The following is a 20933-nucleotide window of genomic DNA, read 5'->3' as shown; positions in this document are numbered from 1 at the left end:
AAAACAGTACATAATTTCAAAATCACCATCCTAGACCTTGAAAAATCAGGACTGTGTGTGACTGTTGCGCAGCGCAAGCATTATCATTGCCCGACCGTTAGGTGCTGTAATATACGATACCTTAAACACATGGACACCTTTAGATTACAGAATTTGAGTAATTATGCAGTCGCCACTCATGTGGATCAACTTCAACACTGTTTTCTTTGAGTCATCACTCTTCTAACTGGTTTAATGTGACCTGCCAAGAGTTACTCTGCTGTGTGAAACTTTTCCTTTCAGATTATCCCTTGAATGCAACCTAGTCCCTTAATTATCTGCTAGATGTATTCCATTCTCTTTCTTTCCCTACAGTTTTGGCTCCCTACAGTTCCATCTAGTACTATGAGTGTTATTCCATGATTCCTTAACATATTCCGTATTAAAGATGTCTTACGGATATTAGATTCCACAAATAAAGGAAAGAAATTGATCTCCTAGAAGAATTACAGATATACATTGACACTGTCAGTTCTTCCAACAAGAGCAACTAGCTATAACTAACAAACCATTTCTACATCCACAAATGAAACACAATATAGACCAGAATCTGAAAAAAAGATCGTCACTAAAACAGAAAAACAGTTGCACTTCTAAACATGCTAACAAGTGCTGTAGAAGTAAAGGAACAGCGGCCAAAATCAAACGTTAGATAGAATACCCTAATGACAAATACTCCAGAAATGACAAAAACTATTAATTTTTAAATTTTCGTAGAGAATTCTTTAAGTGTAATTCACGTTTATTTGTATTGGAAACAACCTGTCTATGAAGTCCGTATAAAGTTAATTAAAGCTAAACTGTAATATCCAGAAAATGTGTTGCTGTCCATTCCAATTTTTGAAATAGTTATGCCCTCAAGTAACTTCTAAACTACAAGAGTCGTTATCTGAAGCGCCAAACAAACTGGTATAGGCATGCATACTCAAATGCGTACTGAAATGTGTAAACAAGTAAAATACGGCGGTGCTGCGGTGGGCAATGTCTATATAAGAAAAGAGTCTAGCGCATTTATTATATCGGTTACTGCTACTAAAATTACAGGTTTTCAAGATTTAAATGAATTTGAACGTGGTCTTATAGTCGGCGCACTGGCGAAGGGACACAGCATTTCCGAGGTAACCATGACGTGGGGATTTTCCCGCACGACCATATGGCGAGTGTACCTTAAATATCAGCAGTCTGGTAAAACATCAAATCTCGCACATCGCTACGGCCCGAAAGAGCGAGACCAACGAAGACTGAAGAAAATAGTTCAACGTTACAGAAGCGCAACTCTTCCGCTTTCGGAGCAAAAAGCCCACCCTTGTACCCTCGATAAATACACGACACAAAGCTTTATAGCTCCCCTAGGCCCGTTAAAACCGACATTGAACTGTTCGGATGACTGGAAACATGTTTCATGGTCGTTTGAAATTGTATAGGGAGGATGGACGTGTACGGGTATGGAGATAACCTCATTAATCCATGGCCCTTCAAGTCAGCAGGGTGGAGGCTCTGTAATGGTATGGGGAGTGTTCAGTTAGAGTGATATGGGACCCCTCATGCGTCTAGATACGACTCTGACAGGTGACGCGTACGTAGGCGTCCTGTCTGATCACTTGCATACGTTCATATCCATTATGCATTTCGACGGACGTGGGCAATTCCAGCAGGGCAATGCGGCACCCCACATGTCCAGACTTGCTACAGAGTGCCTCCAGAAACACTCCCTGAACTTAAGCACTTCTGTTGTCCACCAAACTCCCCAGATATGAACATTATTGATTAAGGAATATGAGGTGATGGCCCTCAACTACGTACCCTCAGACTCAAAGTTGAAATATTAAAAGTTTTGGCTCGTTTCGTCGCCTAGGGGCTGGGATACGTAGTTGCCACATTACAAGTCAAATACTGCTGAGTCTACAGTATACAATATGAATATATACATGAATCGAATGGTCGAAGTTTCCTATCACTTGGCAATTGCGAATGTAACGTAGAAATTTATAAATGAAAGATTGCAATTGAATAAAATCTGCAGTTACTATCTTAACGACTTTAAGGGGGGTAGGGGGGCCGACTTGGAGCAGGAAAGGCACCACAGGACATTTTAATTTCCGCTGTCTATAATTTTACAAATAAATTCATAAAACTTTAACAAAATGACCAGGAAGGATTCAGGATTCATACTCATAGCAGTGGAAGCTCAAAAACGTAACAAAACACATTTTTTACATGTGAAATTTCATCATATTTTCACATACTACTGGCTCCATTTGTTGCTATAGGTACACTTCTCTTCCTAAGTAAGAGAGACTCTTCGATGACTTTTGTACAGCATACAAACCATAGTTACAGGTGTATGGAACTGTAGAAGTTATTTAATTTATGAAAAAATTAATGAACTGTTACTTTTTAAACTTAATGTTTGTGTGTAGTGTAAGCCATGAAATAGTGCGAAAGTTTTCAAATGGCTGCGAGTCGTGTAACTGAGACGGGACATGGTGACCAGCTCGGTATTCACCTAGTGGGATGTGGAAAACCGCCTAAAAACCACATCTCGTCGTTAATCCTCCAGGGCCGGCGTGCTTATCCAAGTCCAGGAAGCAATGCATTTGCGCCCTCGGCTAACCTGGTGGGTCGATGTAGAGATTTTTCTGCGTTATACGTTTACATTATGTACGGGTTTCTTTAGATTTATAGGAGAGAATGTAGCCAGAATGCAATAAGTAAGTATTTGAACATTGTTGTTTCAAAATTTAGTATTTACTCCATGAATAGAGCTTTTTGTTTGAAAAGAAATATTTAGAGAAGGTATATTTGTAGGGCGAGTGTCATTAAGGCGTATAGTGGAAGTTCAAACAGCTCTATCTCTTTGGCAATATGCAGCAAAAACAGTAACAAAATTACACAAAATTAACAACAATTAGTTTTATTTTTCATTAAGAGTACAAACACGAGCAGTCTTACTATCTGCAGTCGGTAAGTTGAAAAATTTTATTTTTTTAAAAAAGTTACAAAACAATCTTGCAGGGACACCCAAATAACCATCTGTAATCAATTCTAATGAATGTCTGCCAATACGACACGACTGAGAGGCAAGTTCATTAATCGCCTCTGGCCATACTATTACGGAATACAAACGGTGTCCGGTGTTCCACAATCACAACAGTCGGGCAATACTTTGATACCTCACTGTCTGATGTTGGAGTTCGGTGAAGCTGGACACGGCAGCGAACCTCATTCCTCGGAGACATTGAGCTCCTTCATGCTGCGATGGAAGATATTCGCGTGCTCTACGTGCGCGTTCGGCACGGTCTCGAGCTCCCACATGAAGAGCCTCCGGTCCATGGGGAAGAAGGGGTCTCGGTGGTCGGTGATCCTCTGGCCCTCCCAGCCGTTGCCCTTGGAGTCGGTCACGACGGCGACGAGCGTGACCGGCAGGCCGTTGCGGCGGCCCTGCGGCAGCAGCAGGCGGTGGGGGAAGCCGTCGTACTTCTCCTTGTCTGCCCCTGGCGACAGCTTCTCCCCGCCTTTCAGCGACGCCTCCACTTTCTTCAGCATCTGGCGGAAGCCCATTGCCTCTTCCGCAACGAGGAACATTTGGCGCGAGTTGCGCACGATACTGTTCTCACCACTATTCACTGTCGACAAAGAATGATCGGATTGGAGCCGAAACACTCACTAACAGCACATGAAGGTACGAGTCAACACACGCAATAGTGTTTTTCCGTAAGAGCGTGCAAAAATTTAAGAGGACATAGGGGATGGTCCACTGAACAATTTGAGGTAGGGAACCTGGGTTGGGACACGCCAGGGGGGATTAAAGAGGTACTTTTTTATTTACATTAGTTACACTTCACTTCACATACCATCATTGACACAATGAACGTACCATCTGTCCCCTATCTTACAAAAGTGCTGAAACTGACTGCCACACACTTCAATGCATGCATGACTTCGGCGAACAAGACTCTGATGCATCCTGTCAAATATCCTTGGTATGTTTCGAATCGCATCACAGGTAGCTATAATTGTAGCAACTACACTCCTGGAAATGGAAAAAAGAACACATTGACACCGGTGTGTCAGACCCACCACCATACTTACTCCGGACACTGCGAGAGGGCTGTACAAGCAATGATCACACGCACGGCACAGCGGACACACCAGGAACCGCGGTGTTGGCCTTCGAATGGCGCTAGCTGCGCAGCATTTGTGCACCGCCGCCGTCAGTGTCAGCCAGTTTGCCGTGGCATACGGAGCTCCATCGCAGTCTTTAACACTGGTACCATGCCGCGACAGCGTGGACGTGAGCCGTATGTGCAGTTGACGGACTTTGAGCGAGGGCGTATAGTGGGCATGCGGGAGGCCGGGTGGACGTACCGCCGAATTGCTCAACACGTGGGGCGTGAGGTCTCCACAGTACATCGATGTTGTCGCCAGTAGTCGGCGGAAGGTGCACGTGCCCGTCGACCTGGGACCGGACAGCAGCGACGCACGGATGCACGCCAAGACCGTAGGATCCTACGCAGTGCCGTAGGGGACCGCACCGCCACTTCCCAGCAAATTAGTGAAACTGTTGCTCCTGGGGTATCGGCGAGGACCATTCGCAACCGTCTCCATGAAGCTGGGCTACGGTCCCGCACACCGTTAGACCGTCTTCCGCTCACGCCCCAACATCGTGCAGCCTGCCTCCAGTGGTGTCGCGACAGGCGTGAATGGAGGGACGAATGGAGACGTGTCGTCTTCAGCGATGAGAGTCGCTTCTGCCTTGGTGCCAATGATGGTCGTATGCGTGTTTGGCGCCGTGCAGGTGAGCGCCACAATCAGGACTGCATACGACCGAGGCACACAGGGCCAACACCCGGCAACTTGGTGTGGGGAGCGATCTCCTACACTGGCCGTACACCTCTGGTGATCGTCGAGGGGACACTGAATAGTGCACGGTACATCCAAACCGTCATCGAACCAATCGTTCTACCATTCCTAGACCGGCAAGGGAACTTGCTGTTCCAACAGGACAATGCACGTCCGCATGTATCCCGTGCCACCCAACGTGCTCTAGAAGGTGTAAGTCAACTACCCTGGCCAGCAAGATCTCCGTATCTGTCCCCCATTGAGCATGTTTGGGACTAGATGAAGCGTCGTCTCACGCGGTCTTCACGTCCAGCACGAACGCTGGTCCAACTGAGGCGCCAGGTGAAATGGCATGGCAAGCCGTTCCACAGGACTACATCCAGCATCTCTACGATCGTCTCCATGGGAGAATAGCAGCCTGCATTGCTGTGAAAGGTGGATATACACTGTACTAGTGCCGACTTGTGCATGCTCTGTTGTCTGTGTCTATGTGCCTGTGGTTCTGTCAGTGTGATCATGTGATGTATCTGACCCCAGGAATGTGTCAATAAAGTTTCCCCTTCCTGGGACAATGAATTCACGGTGTTCTTATTTCAATTTCCAGGAGTGTAATTCTATGTCCACATCCACTGGAGACTCATACACAACTAACTTCAGGTATGCCCATAGGCAAGAATCAAGGAGATTCAGATCATGTGATCTTGTGGGCCATGCAATAGGACCTCCCTTTCCAATACAGCGACCAGGACATACAGCAACAAGATGGTTGCGGACATACAAAATGGGGTGAGGTCGTGAACCGTCATGTGGAATGGATCTGTGATTCATAGAACGTTCCGTAATGAGACATTGTAAATACGATTGAACGGAGCCACCTCATGGAAAAGTAAAGTAAACAAAACCTGAATCAGGAAATAAAGAATGTACCTTGTTTCCTTGCAGGAAATAAAGAATGTGCATGTAAATAAACAGCACAATATGTGTAATACTGTACTTATGTTAGTTGTAAGTAAGCTGGAAAACAGTAATACTAGACAAAACGGTATACAGGTTTACTTCCATATCTCATAAAGTTGCGTGACCCCAGGTTCCCTACGTCAAATTGTTCAGTGGAGCATTCTCTACGTCGTGCTACATTTTTGCATGCTCTTACGGAAACGCCATACATACAGGGTGAGGCATTTAAAGCTGTTTGTCGGAATATATGGCGATATAGGCATCGGATTAAAAAAAAGTGTGTTAATAAACGGTGATCACCTCGAAGAGAGAAGCTGAGAGGGGTGGTGACTTTGAAATCATAAATAAGAACCCCTATTTTTTACTCCAGATTTGGATTGGTGGTGACGTCCCCCACTCCTTGACAAAGCGTAGTGGAACGATGCGGGACACCTGCGCTGCCATATTAGGCAAGGTCCTAGTGGAGGTAGTTTGCCGTTGCCTTCCTCCGACCGCAATGAGGATGAATGATGATCGTGAATACGACACAATAACACCTAGTCATCTCGAGGCAGGTGAAAATCCCTGACCACGTCGGAAATCGAACCCGGAAGCCCGTGCTCGGGAAACGAGAACGCTACCGCGAGACCACGAGCTGCGGACAGATTTGGATTATCCGTGAAAAAATTTGTAACCCTTGTATAAAATATTTCTTTCGTTTCATGATAGATGGCCGTATAATTGGCACACATGCATATGCGATGACAATTGTTCCGAAACGGTAATATCTCACGAAAATACACATCCGATTACGAAAATCAAAGTACGCTATTTGATATTTGGGAAAATGCTATTATGTGACACCATCTACTCTCCCGCAATGCACTCTTATACTACATTTAGCATTATCCACGAAGAACGACGTGGATGTAGTTGTATTGTGTTCCCTTTGGGGTGCTTGATTTTGGTGAACCCTCTTGCCTCTCACCATCTCGGGGTGCTGGATACTGTGAGTCCCCTTGCCTCTCACTATCTCAGGGTGCTTGAGTACTGTGAGTCCCTTACCTCTCACTATCTCGGGGTGTTTGGTTACTGTGAGTCCCCTTGCCTCTCACTATCTCGGGGTGCTTGAGTACTGTGAGCCTCTTACCTCTCACTATCTCGGGGTGCTAGGTTACTGTGAGTCCCCTTGCCCCTCACTATCTTGGGGTGCTCGATTTCTCCACAGGAAAAAATCGGCGGAAATCAATCTCGGGTGAACGTGTGCGCAACGTCCAATCCATCGACCTGGATAGTTTCGATTCGAAAGTCCTCCAGCTAGTGGTGAATAATGCGCTGGGCATCCATCGTATTGAAACCGTGTATCCATTTTTGTTTGAAGTGGAACGTCGTCAAATGGGTAACACATTATCCACAATGACGCTGTACATTTGACCCATGAGATTACCTCGTATGAAGTACTGGCCAGTTACCAGCGTACCTGAAACACCACACTAAACGTTGACACTCCATGGACGTTGAAGTTCAACTTGTCTTACCCAGTGGGGATTCTCCACTGACCAATAATGGGTATTATGTCGGTCCACATGACCACGATTCGTAAAATTTGATTCATCGGGGAAAAGTATCTGTGAAACGAAGTTATCGTTGATTCCCGTTTATTCCAGAGTCCTACTGCAGAACTTCAGGTGACTGTGAAAATCGTCACCACGCAGTTCTTCATGCAGCGATAAATGAAATGGATGCCATTTGTGTATGCAGTATGCATAGGACACTTCTTTGCGAAATTCCATAACCTCGCACAATTTGCAGAGAACTAATGTGAGGATTTGCAGCAACCGCAACTAAAACATTCACTGTGTTATTTTTGTTTGTCATAAGCCATGGCCGGACTTTCTCTCTCTCTAGGTTTAACAATACCCGTTTCAGTAAACAGGTGGACGATACTGCGAACCGTCTTTGCAGACGGAACATTCTTATCGGGAAACAGAGTAGCGTACATTTGACGAGCCCCATCAAAATTTCGACCAGCCTCAAAATACGCGGAAATTATATAGACCCTCTCTGCAATCGTTAACATCGTGGAACAATTGCGACGAGATGTGTACAGTCCGAATCATTGAAGTAACATGCCCAGTCAGACCGCGGACTGAGTGCATGATCACGGTCTGTACTTCATTCGATTGTGGGAGGTGTCACATGATAGCATTACGAAAAATATCAAAAAAGTACTTCCACTGTCTTAATCGGACGTGTGTTCGATTGAAAGCGTCAAGACGCAATTTCTACCTACACCGTCCAGTTTAGAGATTATGCATTCGTGTTCATTATGTGAGCCCCTGACATAGACGCATTACTGGGCAACAGCATTTTCCGAATTTTGTTTCTTTTCGGAAACGTACGACGTTGTAGACTTACATGGTGTATAAAAGAATATACCGATTATAAACAGCCATATCTATTTAATGCATAGCCATACCAAAAATCTTAAAAGTTGCACAAGTCACAAAAATACTCAAGAAAGTGAATGGAAATAATCCGTTACATTACAGACCCATATCAGTGACAACGATTTCAGGATTGTTTTGGAACTTGTAATGTGTTAGAACATTACGTAATATCTCGAAGACAACGATCTGTTGACACATAACCAGTGATAATTAGGGAAATTTCGCCCTTGTTAAATATTTATAGCCATTGGTAATGGCTTTATACATTTTGCAGCTCGTCTACAGAACCTAAAGGGAAGTATAAGAACGAAAGACCAAGAAGGGAGTCCACGGGTTAGAAAGGGTGTAGCAGCGGGATACAGTCTTTATACTGTATTGGTCAACTTGTACATAGACGAAAGCATGAAGGAAACAAAAGGAAGGTGCAGGAGTGAGAGTAATATTCAGGACATCACCGATTCACTGATGACATTACTATCGTCACTGAAAGTGACGAGAAATTATAGGACGTCTCGAATGGAACGAATAGTCTAGCGAGCAGAGAATGTCGATTGCAAGCAACCAAAGAAAATGAATGTAACGAAGGAGACGAAATGAAGAAATTCTTTTACCTTGAAAGCAAAATAACAAATGACGAACGAAACAAGGAGGATATAAGCAGCAGATTAGCAGAGGCAAAGAGATTACTAATAGTTGGTATAGATCCAACAAAAAATTGGGGAAATAGAGTGTAGCTGCTACTCTGAGATGAAGAGATTGGCAGAAAAGAGGACCGATGATCCATCAAAAATCATCGACAAGGTCATCAGCGTCTTCTGCAAGCCCCAGTTTTGTTCTCTCATGGGATCTCCTGAAGTCATTAATTAAAGGTGAACACCAAGTATTGCGGTCATGGTAACGTATAGATTCAAGAGTATCTGAGCAGTTTATGGATTGTCGTTGTTGGAGGAAATAGAGAACACGCAAGTTTGTGATATAGTTGTCTCTTCGATGGCTTTAAGTGAATCAGAATTTTGAAAAAAAACATCGCCATCTTTTTGAGGAGACAATTCACGTGATACTATAAGTCACCTGTTTTATTCAGACAGTTTCATTTTACACCTATGAAGCCTTTACTACATGAATGAAAGGTCTTTAAACGGAACCAACAGAGTATAAATAAGAATAGAAAGCCAACAAAACTTATTATGCGGCTAACTTGGTTGGGAAATAAACAGCAGAAAATAGAAACATACAGACTCCTTCGGCAGACATAAAGGCATAAAACGCCTGAGGCAACTGAAGCATTAAAATAAAATAACTCAGAAGAATCCTCTTTTATAAGAGTGATTTGCAAGCGATAATGTCGGACTTACTGATGTACTGTTTTAGTCATCCTTGTAACATAGTCAAGAGCAAAGATAACCAATACGGCTCCTCACCACTACGAGTCTGAATGAAGCAGTGTTTGCACGTGCAGACACTACAAAGCCAAACACAATATCCAAATGCAGACATATTTCACAGACTGTCTCGCCATTATGTAATGAGCACCAGACAGCAGTCATTTCTGAGGTGTATAATAGTGGCCCGGCCGTTGTGGCCATGCGGTTCTAGGTGCTTCAGTCTGGAACCGCGTGACCGCTACGGTCGCAGGTTCGAGTCCTGCCTCGGGCATGGATGTGTGTGATGTCCTTAGGTTAGTTAGGTTTAAATAGTTCTAGGATCAAGGGGACTGATGACCACAGATGTTTGGTCCCATAGTGCTCAGAGCCATTTGTATAATAGTGGAATTCGTAAACAAGTTACCGTACTCGTAATCAAAAGGAGTGAAGGAAAACCAAGAGTAAGGAACGAATATAGAAGAAAACAAATCGCACAAAGTAACAAATGATCAAAACTGGTCCAAAAGAAAGCGGACACTTACGCTTCACCTCGAAGGCGTCCAGCAGGTAGAAGTGGTGCCTCATGTTGTCACCCGTCCAGATCTTGCCGGAGCCGTCACCCGGTCCCAGGAATAGGCGCACCACGGCATTCATCTCTTTCTCGCTGCTGATCTTCAATAGACACGTGAACGGTTTGTGGTTGAGCCTGTGTTGGCGCGCAACCACGTTCACCTTGCCAGCATCCTCGATCTTCTGCACGTCGATTGCGTTATCGACGTGAATATCGAAGTCGTCAAAATACGTCATGAGTTTGTCCATCTTCATGCTCTCAATCTTTACGCCGGGTACCATCAGCTACAAAAGTAGGAACAGTTTCTCTTATTCTCCCGTTTACTAGACATCGTTTTATACATTCGGTTAAACGGAATGGGTTAGCAACTTACGTCCTCCTTGTGATATGGTGGCAAAGTATTCTTGTACCCGTCCATTACCTTCCACATGCGCTTCAAGACTCTGTAGAACAGTGGGTCCCTCGTCATCGTTTCCGGAACCTCGAGAGCGGTTGGCGTCATCTGCAACAAGTTGAGAACCCTCGTTAGTCCATTCACACTTTGGGAATGAGAATCTTCATTGTCATTGTAATATACCGGTTAACTTACTCCATATTTATGATACGGATCCATCAGATGCCCGAAAATGGTGAACAGCCCATAGTATACGGAACCATAGTATTTTCTATTCGGCGAATCTTCGCCGCCTTTGAGCATGAGAGAAATCATTTTCATTGCGTTCTCTTCATTCAGTTGCTGGATTTGTACTTTATCCTAGTAATAAAAAGAAAACAGACCAGGTGAAACAGTTTTAGCCGTCTCCCATCCAAATAGCAATATGATACAAACTAATTTACGGAAAATTGTAAATAAAGTAACATAACGGCTGATTGTGAGGACGTAAAGTTATTCACTACCCTATATCTTGATGTTCCTTCTTAAGATTAAGTACTAATACGTTGCAAAATGTGTTACAGGACTGATCTCACTTGTTGTAATTATCTCTCAGTCACTGAAGGGTCCATGTTTTGAAATAGTTTAACGTAATCGCCTCTGAACCTTTCAGTCTTTGCATACTTTCTTTATCCCTAACTTTTAGTACTGGATGATTCAGATTCCAAAATTTCTCTTCGACATCTGCATCTACGTGGATACTCTGCAAACCACATTTAACTTCCTGGCAGAGGGTTCATCGAACCACCTTCACAATTCTCTATTTTTCCAATCCCGTATAGCGCGAGAAAAGAATGAACACCTATATCGTTCCGTACGAGCTCTGATTTCCCTTACTTTATCGTGTTCTTCCCTCTGTAGGTTAGTGCCAAAAAAATATTTTCGCATTTGGAGGAGAAAGTTGGTGATTGAAATTTTGTGACAAGAATCCGTCGCAACGAAAAACGCCTTTCTATTAATGATGTCCAGCCCAAATCCTCTATCATTTCTATGACGCTCTCTCCCATATTTCGCGATAATACAAAACGTGCTACCTTTTTTTTTAACTTTTTCGAGGTACTCCATCAGTCCTATCTGGTAAGGATCCCACACCGCGAAGCAGTATTCTAAAAGAGAACGGACATGCGTAGTGTAGGCAGTCTCCTTGGTAGGTCTGTTACATTTTCTAAGTGTCCTGCCAATAAAACGCAGTCTTTGGCTAGCGTTTACCACAACATTTTCTATGTGTTCCTTCCAATTTAAGCTGTTCGTAATTGTAACACCTAGGTATTTCGTTGAATTTACGGCTTTTAGACTAGACTGATTCATCGTGTAACCTAAATGTAACGAGTTCCTTTTGGCACTCATTTGGATGAACTCACACTTTTCGTTATTTAGGGTCAACTACCACTTTTTGCACCATTCAGATATCTTTTCTAAATCGTTTTGCAATTTCTTTTGATCTTCTGATGACTTTATTAGTCGATAAACGACAGCGTCATCTGCAAACAATCGAAGATGTCTGCACAGATTGTCTCCCAAATCGTTGTTGTCTACTATCCCGGCGATCACCGAAGGTAGATTATGAAAAGCACGGGAAACTTATAATTTTACAACTTGTCAGGAATTTGAACTTCAGGGGCTTAGGTTCGCCACGTCCGTGGCATTCGATAAGCCTCAAGTGACCTCTGTGTCGTGCAAAACGGTGAGCACCTGACGAACCTCAGCCGTCATTAGCTGGCTACGAATGGTTCGGCGAACCTGATTTCCTCAGCAGCAGACTGATATCTCTGTACCATCCTACTGCGTGAATTATTTTTTGAACGCGAAATTTAAAAATTCAGCTTCTCTTTTGCTATCTTCTATTACCATACCAGACTGGTCTACGAGTGGATAAACTGAGGCCTGCGACTCCCTTAAAGACTGAATGACACCTTGCTCTAAATGTGGAATAATGTAAGTTAATACCTTTGAGTAGGAAAATCAAGCATGTAATGTTCAAATGGTTCAAATGGCTCTCAGCAGTATGGGACTTAACATCTGAGGTCATCAGTCCCCTGCACTTAGAACTACTTAAACCTAACTAATCTAAGGACATCACACACATCCATGACCCAGGCAAGATTCGAATCTGCGACCGTGACGGTCGAGACTGAAGCGCCTAGAACCGCTCGGCCACAACGGCCAGATCATGTCATGTTCGAATACAGTATTACTGATGTATTGCTTTCATGGACAGGTCTATCAAATATTAAAGCACAAAGTTGGAAAGCGACTTGAAATTGCAATAAGCACGTAAGGTCGGTTGTAGGGAATGTGAGTGGTCGAGTTCGGTTTATTGGAACGATTATAGATAAATGTAGCTCATCTATAAAGGCTTGAGTACTCCTTGAGTGAAGAACATTATTACTGCCAAGAGCTGCTATAAAATTTCTTTCTTGAACAACAAGTTTAGATCCATCACCGGGTTCATAAAAGCATTTACAACATCATACTAGACTATATAAAATCAATAGTATAAGATAAAATAAAATCGATAAATTTGACTCATAATGATATAGATTACATCGTCTGTCACAAAATGTGCCAGACAGTAGTGTATCAACAGTCAGAATTCATGGTACGAATGGAGGCATTGTAGATGCTGTTTACTCGACAGCTGGTCACTTTGTACCAAAGAGTTACGCAGACCTTTCTTACGACCTGTGGGGCACTGACATCTGAAAATATCCTGCTCGAATGTTTGAGATACCCACCAGGTCGGATTAAAAGGAAGACTGGAGTTCAACGTCCCGTCAACAATGGTGTGGTTGCAAACGGAGTTGACGCTCCGAATGTGTAAGAACGGGGAAGGAAATCGGCCATGCATTTTCAAATGAACCATGCTGGCATTTGCGTCAAGTGGTTGAGAGAAGTCACAGAGAACCAAAACCAGGATGGCCTGACACGGAGATCAACCATCGTCCTCCCGAAAGTGAGCGCAATGGGCTAGCCACTGCGCCACGTATATCGGTAGATCGGATTGTAGGAAAACATCGAAGGAATTCAGTGGTGAGCTGCTAAATTTGTTACCAGTAGGTTCGATCGACACGCGAGTACTACAACAAATCAAACGGGAATCGTTGGATGGAAGAAGCTGTTCTTTTATCGACACACACTACTGAGAAATTGAGTGGTCAGCGTGACAGAATGTCAATCATCAGGGCTTGGGCTCGATTCCCAGCTGGGTTGGAGATTTTATCCACTCAGGAACTGGGTTTTGTGTTGTCCTAATCATCATCATTTCATCCGCATCGACGCACAAATCGCCGGAGTGGCGTCAAATCGGAAGACTTGCACCCGGTGAACGGTCTACCCGACGGGAGGCCCTAGTCACACGACATTGACATTTTTACTGAGAAATTTTAGAGAGCGGGAGTTTGCGGCCAACTGAAGAACTATGACACTGCCGCCTGACTTCCTACCAGGCATATGTACTATTTCACACCTAGAAAGCTAACATTTTACTTGTATTCATAATATCTTCGGACAGCTATATGAATGGGCCTTTCGAGGACATCTCCTCCTCCTCTAAACGGATCTTGCTATGCCCACGTTATTTAAAGCGACTTCTTGTCATTGACTGCTTCGAGCAAGAGTATGGCGACTCTCAAAATAGTGTAGCAAGCGTGACTGTATTTAATTGTAGAACATCGAAAGTGAAAAGTCCAGTCCAATGTTTTTGTTTGTGGACGACATTGCCGTCTTTTATTCCTCTTCCAGCCTTACAGTAACAAAGACTCAGTTGACGCTGATAAAAATGTTTAGAGGAACGGGCGGATAAGATATGTTTTAATTCTTCATCATTGAAGTCTGTTTGTATCCTTTTAACTGCTCGTGTCTCCTTTTAACTTTCCTGTGTTGAAGATAAGGGATACTATTCTCAAATTCAAAGAAATGGTGATGTTTGTGTGTCCCACATTTGATTTTCAGTGTAACTTATTGTGATACCAAAGGATCGTGTAAGCACAGTCCCTAAAAGCACTAAATGTTTCAAAATGTGTTATCCATATTTCGTTGGAAGCAGACCGAACCTGTGTGTTCCCGGTTTCCAGAGTCTATGTGCTACATTGGCTTGACTTGCGGGTGCACGGTGTATGGGTTAGCGAGACCCTCCTATTTAAAAATGTTGAATATTGTGCACAATGAAGAAATTAGGTTGTCCACCGGGGTCTTTACAGCCAGTTCTATACCAGGCATCTACTATGATGCTGGTGATCCACCGCGTAACATCAGAAGCCGACTGCCCACTGTGCGACGATGTTGTATGACAATATCCGATCCACAGACGCCTGCATACCATACCGTTCGTATCCCACTAAAGGGCAGTGGATAGTCTTTCTAATTACTGAACCCTATGGCATCTGCTCGGATCTCTGCCTTTTAGAGAAGAGTGCGGTTGATTTTAAAGTTTCACTTAACGTTTGAGGAGCTTTCCAATTTCTGACGCGGACCGGAAGTCCTTTAGATTTGACAGATTTTAAAAGAGAAATCACTCCAGCTGCAACCTTTAAATCTTTGGTTTATCCCATTTTAGACAGATATCATTTGTGTCGACTGAACAGTATAGACACGCTTACATGTTTCTTAGTGTCCTCGTACCGTTCCCATAATCTTTGCCTTTTCAGTGAATACAGCCTGTTTGTTGTAGAGATACGTACCGTCCTTAAGACAATGGAGCAGACAAGGAGTTTTCAAAGCCAAACTTTTCTCATCTCCTATAATTCCCTTAGTGCGCTACCGGCATTACAAGATATGTACCAAGTGGAGAAAAAGTCGCGAAGTCGCGGCTTCTTCAACAGGATGGAAACAGTGTCATTCTGATGGGATCCAAAACACTTGCAAATCTGAAGAAAGGAGCAAGCGGGCAAAGCAGCAAAGATGTCCTAAGGGGAATATAACGTGCCCCAATGCGCCACTCTCTGCAGCGTGTCATTTTGCTGTTGAATCGGAAAGTCATGCAACTCTGAATGGAGGAATAGCTGGTTAGGGAAAATAAAAGCTCTGTCGGTGAAACAACGTGTCCGGCCAGGGTGTACTTCGTAACAGCCACTGACGAGATGAAGTAACTCTTACCCACCTCTTAATATGACACCGTCCATTCACACATTCAGGATCATTCAGTCTGTGGTGTCTGTGAAGTACTAATCTCTGCAGGCCACATTTTAATTGAGCAAAATTTAAATACGAATTTGTCATCTACTTAATTGAATGACGAGGCTGGTATGCCGAGGCATTCAAAATATTGCATAGTCTGGACTTACGTTTGAGAAGTGCATATGTTGACCGATCCTTTTTATTCCGCAGACTAGTCAGCCACATTCAGGTGTTGTACTGTTTCAGTTACTTTTTTGAATTTATTTATTTTTATTATAAATTTTAGAATGGCCTAAAATTCTATTTTCGTATCTCTCACTCACACACACTCTCTCTCTCCCATTCTCCCCCCCCCCCCCCCTCTCTCTCTCTCTGTGTATGTGTGTGTGTGTGTGTGTGTGTGTGTGTGTGTGTGTGTGTGTGTGTGTTTTAAATTTTTGTCCAAGTTGCCACATTTATCTATACATGCTCAATAAAAACGTTTATAACAGGCTTTAAACAGCTCGCTGTCTTGCGTGCCAAACAACACCATGTAGTCGCGCCGACATCCGACTTGAAGCCCGATCACTGTGATGGATCACTGGTTGGATTAGCAGCGACTGATAGTCTTTGAGTAACACTGTTTGCGACAGCCGGATGCCATGTAGAGATACTGCACAGTTTTAGCAGTAAGATCTGTTATTTCATTTTCGAACGTTAAGAAATATAGGGCGAACATTTATCAGGGAACATCCCATTAAAAACAATCTTTCGTCTGATATATCTCCCGTGTGCATAGGGCTAGGAATCTCGTGTCATAGCTGTTGTTGCTCTTCTCTAAAGAAAGAACTTCAGTTTCTTAAAAAATAGTGGGCAAACTCTGGAGGATGGTTACTGACCTCTTACGCTGGACAGCATGAAAGGAAACGAGCTACACGCAGAGAAGACGAGGCAAAAATTAGCTGCCCGTGGAATGCGATCCAGGAGGTGTTAGATGCCTATTCATTTGCACAGTTTTCAAAATACGCTGGCAGCAATAAAAATTGCAACACCAAAAAATAATTAATGTAGAGTAATGAAATTTCGGGAATAAATTTGTCTAGGTAACATATTTAAGTGATTAACAGTGAAAGATCACTGGCTAATATAAGTGTGACATAAATCATTACAAATGCGAAATGCTTGCTCATTAATAACCGATATATCGGACTGAATGTTGAATGTAAACAAGCAAATGTGCACGGATTTTCTTGTTCAGGTGTCGGACTTCAGTTTGTGGGATAGAGTTTCAGTCCTGTTACACTTGGTCGGTCAATACGGGAACAATTAATGCAGCTTGAGAATGACGCTGGAGTTGTCGTCCAATGATGTCCCATATCAGACAGATCTGGTGGACGAGCAGTCAAAGGCAACATGTCGACACTGTGTAGAGCATGTTGGGTTACAATAGCGGTATGTGGACGAGCGCTATCCTGTTGGAAAACAGCCCCCAGAATGCTGTTCATGAACGAAAGGATAACAGGTCGAATCACCAGACAGACGCACAATTGGGACAACCAGGAGTGGGCTCCTGCTGTCATAAGAAATCTCAAACCAGACGATAACTTCTGCCACAGGTCCAGTTTTTTCTATCTCGCAGACAGGTTGGCTGCAGACCCTCAACTGCTCTACTTCTAACCAACACACAGCCGTAACTGGCACCGAGCCAGAAACAGCTTTGATCAGAAAACACAACAGATCCCCCCGCCCCACTGGCTTCCGATGAGCCCTCGCTTGACACCATTGAAGCCGCAGATTGCGATGGTTTGGGGTCAGTGGAATGCACACTACAAGGTATATGCCTTGGACCTGTCATTAAAGTAATCGATTTGTAACAGTCCGTTGTGTCACTGTGGTGCCAGCTACTGCTCATATTGCTGCTGCAAGTGCAGTCTGTTGCGACAGAGCCATACGCTAGTGCCACGTGGCCGCCTGGACTCCGATCTTCTGACGTCTGTACATTCTCGTGACATGCGCTGCCAGCAATCGTGCACATTGGCCACATTCCTGCCAAGTCTTTTTGCAGTGTCACAGAAGGAACGGACAGCTTCTCGTAGCCCTGTTACACGACGTCGTCCAAAATCAGTGAGAAATCAATAATGCCGCCTTGGCCACTTTAAAGGCATTCTTAACTAACATCAGCTCGTCACGTCTGATCTCAAAGGTCACCAACGCTCACGAACGTTGTAGTGTGGATTTAAATCAAACCTGATTTGCGGCCTCATATTAGCCCTACTGGCGCCACTCTTAGCGACTGGTGCGAAATTTGGGCAGCCATCATCATTCACCATTTTTATTTGCAGCTCCTTGTGTTGGCCGTGTTTTCAGTTAAAATTGTTGTACGTGAGGTCCACCAGTTATGCAAAACACCGTTTTCTCTCACTATCCAAACATGTTTCGGCACCACTGTGCTATCATCAGTGGGTTTAAGATTTTATTTATTCTGCAACGTGGACATTTTTCTTAAATGATTATAAAATTATGTGCATCTATTGTCTGAACTAAAGACGCACATAATTTTATAATCATTTAAGAAAAATGTCCACGTTGCCGAATAAATAAAAACGTAAACCCACTGATGATAGCACAGTGGTGCACGAAACATGTTTGGGTAGTGAGAGAAAAAGGTGTGTTGTATAACTGGCGGACCTCACATCCAACAATCATATTTCAGGTGTGCAAACACGCCTACCATCCTTCGTTTATGTCACACAGCTCCTTCCTGGTGCTGCGATTTTATTTACATCACTATATTATTTTGTGTTGCGCTAGTAATTAATGCGATGTGCTCGCCATATGCAGGAGTGTGAATTATATAACTTATTTTCGTCACTATACTATTACAGCTATTAATGTTCATTATTCGTATCTCGTTAAAAAGCTTCATAGCGCCACAAAACTGGACGTTATCTATGTAACATATTGATTTAAGTAGCTCGCAGCTACTGCTGCTGGGTACTTACGTCCAGGAAAATTGACATTGCAACGCCGTCGCGAATTCTCCTCTCCCAGTCCATGAGGTCTTCCATGGACAATACGTCAGTACTTCTCGGCTTGAGACCCTCCGGGCGGGCTGGAAACTCGTGTCCACTTTGGTGCCTGATCTCCGGATCGTAGCCCTGTAACAAGAACCATATCCACCTCATTCATCGCTCTGAAGGAATTGTTACGTATTTACTTCATGCAGGACTTGTTAATCACCTCAACGGGCTCCCACAGTTCGACCGGCCACACGGGTGGCATGGCTCTGGAGTACCTCTCCATGTCGTAGCGAGCCAGAAGGTTCCGGATCAGGATGTAGAAGAGCCGACCCCGATGCTGCAGCATGGGCTGGGAGCTCCCTGTGGTGCTTACCCAGAAGGGGAACTTGTACCCGAAGAAAGCCCAGTACGCAGCGAGCCCAACATCTTCCCGGAAGTATGACAGCACGGATTCCGTGTCCCGAGCCTCCATCCAGCCCGTGTAGTTGGCTTCGATGATGTACGGGGCATCTTCTTTAGTATCCAGGCCTGTGTGCATGATCTCAAATTAAAAAGTGTTTATAATTTCATTTAGCAATATTCTTTGTCACGATAGGTACACAAGTAAGGCACTGTAAGCAGAAAAAAGAAAAACGGAAAGTAATTGCAAGCCTTAGCATTTTTATGACATTTTGAGATGCTAGCTGAACTTATCCCCGATAACCTTCAGGGATGGAAAGGTCCCCATATGATCATGTATTTCAAATGAAACTAGACTGCACAACAGATAACGTCTTATTAAGTGAAAATCGCTAGTGATGGCGCAATTAAAGATGAAAATTTGGACACCGAACTTCACACGACCTTATTAATGATGTTATCCATCAAACTATGAAAGGAAACTAATGCTCCCTATAACAGACTAGTTTATTGCAAAAAAATTATTTGTCCATTGAATCAGAGATACTACCATTTAGGAATTGGAGAGGGCATTGCCAATACCAACTATATCCTTGGCACAGAAGGGTGGTTGCAAAAAATGACAGAAAGAAACTGTGTCATGAATATGGCCAATAACAGCGAAAAAGGTGATTTAAAGGAAGGCCCTAGAAAAGAATGAAGAAACATCAGTAATTGCAGTATGGTTGCAATTAGCTGGCTGTGAATATTATATATGCAGTATGAAACCATGATTCAGATTAAGTAACCTCACCTTGGTGAATGGAAGCAATGATAGTCCATGCTTTCCATTGTTAAGTTGTGCAAGGGCAGAAGACGGCAGTAGTAGTAGCTGAAAATTCTAAGTTCAGATCTACAGCTATAAGACCAAGTGCTCGGCCTAAAGCTGTAAAACCAGTGTCCTCTGCGGCAATCCCGAAGCATGAGTGCTCCATCTCCACGAAACGTAGCTAGTTCTGAGAACATCAGAATCTCGCCTGCTAAGTGCAAACAGACTTTGTGAGTTCTAAAGATAATTTAATAAACAAGTTTAACTAATTTTTACTCTTGTGGATTTTGCTGGGGGTTGTACACTGAGAGGGGTCTGATGCCCCTAATCTGATCACGTTAAGTAAATAAATAAATAACCGATCAAGCGGTAGTCGATATTGCGCGTGACGTCAGAATGACATCATGTTTACGGTAACTGTTGCGACTGTTGACGCTCATCCGTTCGATGACACCGAGCAGGATAGCGCAGTGGTTAGCACACATGACTAGGATGCGGGAGCAAGACGGTTCAAATACGCGACTGGATACCCTGATCTGGATTTTTTGTGATTTCCCTAAAAAGGGAAAGGGAGCGGCCGATATCCTTCTCCATAATTCCCTAGCTCGAGCTGCTGCTCCGTCTCTAATGACCATGTTGTCGACGGCACATTAAACACTAATCGCATCCTCCTCCTCCTTTCTTCGTTGCTAGGCAAGGGATGCCACTCTGAAGTTGAAAGACGTGCGCTATTTCGCAATCTTTTCAGACTTCTATAATATTTAATCCTGTGATCGTATCTTTATCATTTTCTTTATCTGGCAATCCCTCTGATACATGAGAGAGGGTGGGAACAAGGTATTTATATTCTTAGAAACTGGACTCTCTCAAGTAGCCAAAATGGAGTCCTTTCCCCGCCGAGACCATTTAGCTTGACAGTGTGGCTTGTTTGTAGGGTCCGAAGAAGTCCCCTTACTTACACTGATAAGCCAAAACAT

At 43.7% G+C, this 20933-nt stretch overlaps 1 protein-coding gene across 1 annotated transcript in view; it reads right to left on the bottom strand.

Annotated features, from left to right (window-relative positions):
• Nucleotides 1-2937: 2937 nt before the first annotated feature.
• The window catches only part of LOC126336415 (allergen Cr-PI-like), a 43392-nt gene continuing 25396 nt past the window's right edge, over nucleotides 2938-20933 (bottom strand). Inside the window, exons 5-10 of the mRNA XM_050000106.1 lie at nucleotides 18970-19277; nucleotides 18732-18887; nucleotides 10792-10956; nucleotides 10576-10704; nucleotides 10174-10486; nucleotides 2938-3665 (exon numbers count right to left, since the gene is read on the bottom strand). Of these exons, the coding sequence (XP_049856063.1) occupies nucleotides 3262-3665; nucleotides 10174-10486; nucleotides 10576-10704; nucleotides 10792-10956; nucleotides 18732-18887; nucleotides 18970-19277 (1475 nt within the window). The 3' untranslated portion in view covers nucleotides 2938-3261. The remainder of the gene's footprint in view (nucleotides 3666-10173; nucleotides 10487-10575; nucleotides 10705-10791; nucleotides 10957-18731; nucleotides 18888-18969; nucleotides 19278-20933) is intronic.

The sequence above is a fragment of the Schistocerca gregaria genome, chromosome 2, assembly GCF_023897955.1.
Source record: "Schistocerca gregaria isolate iqSchGreg1 chromosome 2, iqSchGreg1.2, whole genome shotgun sequence".
Classification (NCBI taxonomy): Eukaryota; Metazoa; Arthropoda; class Insecta; order Orthoptera; family Acrididae; genus Schistocerca; species Schistocerca gregaria.
This window is presented reverse-complemented; position numbering and strand designations above follow the sequence as displayed.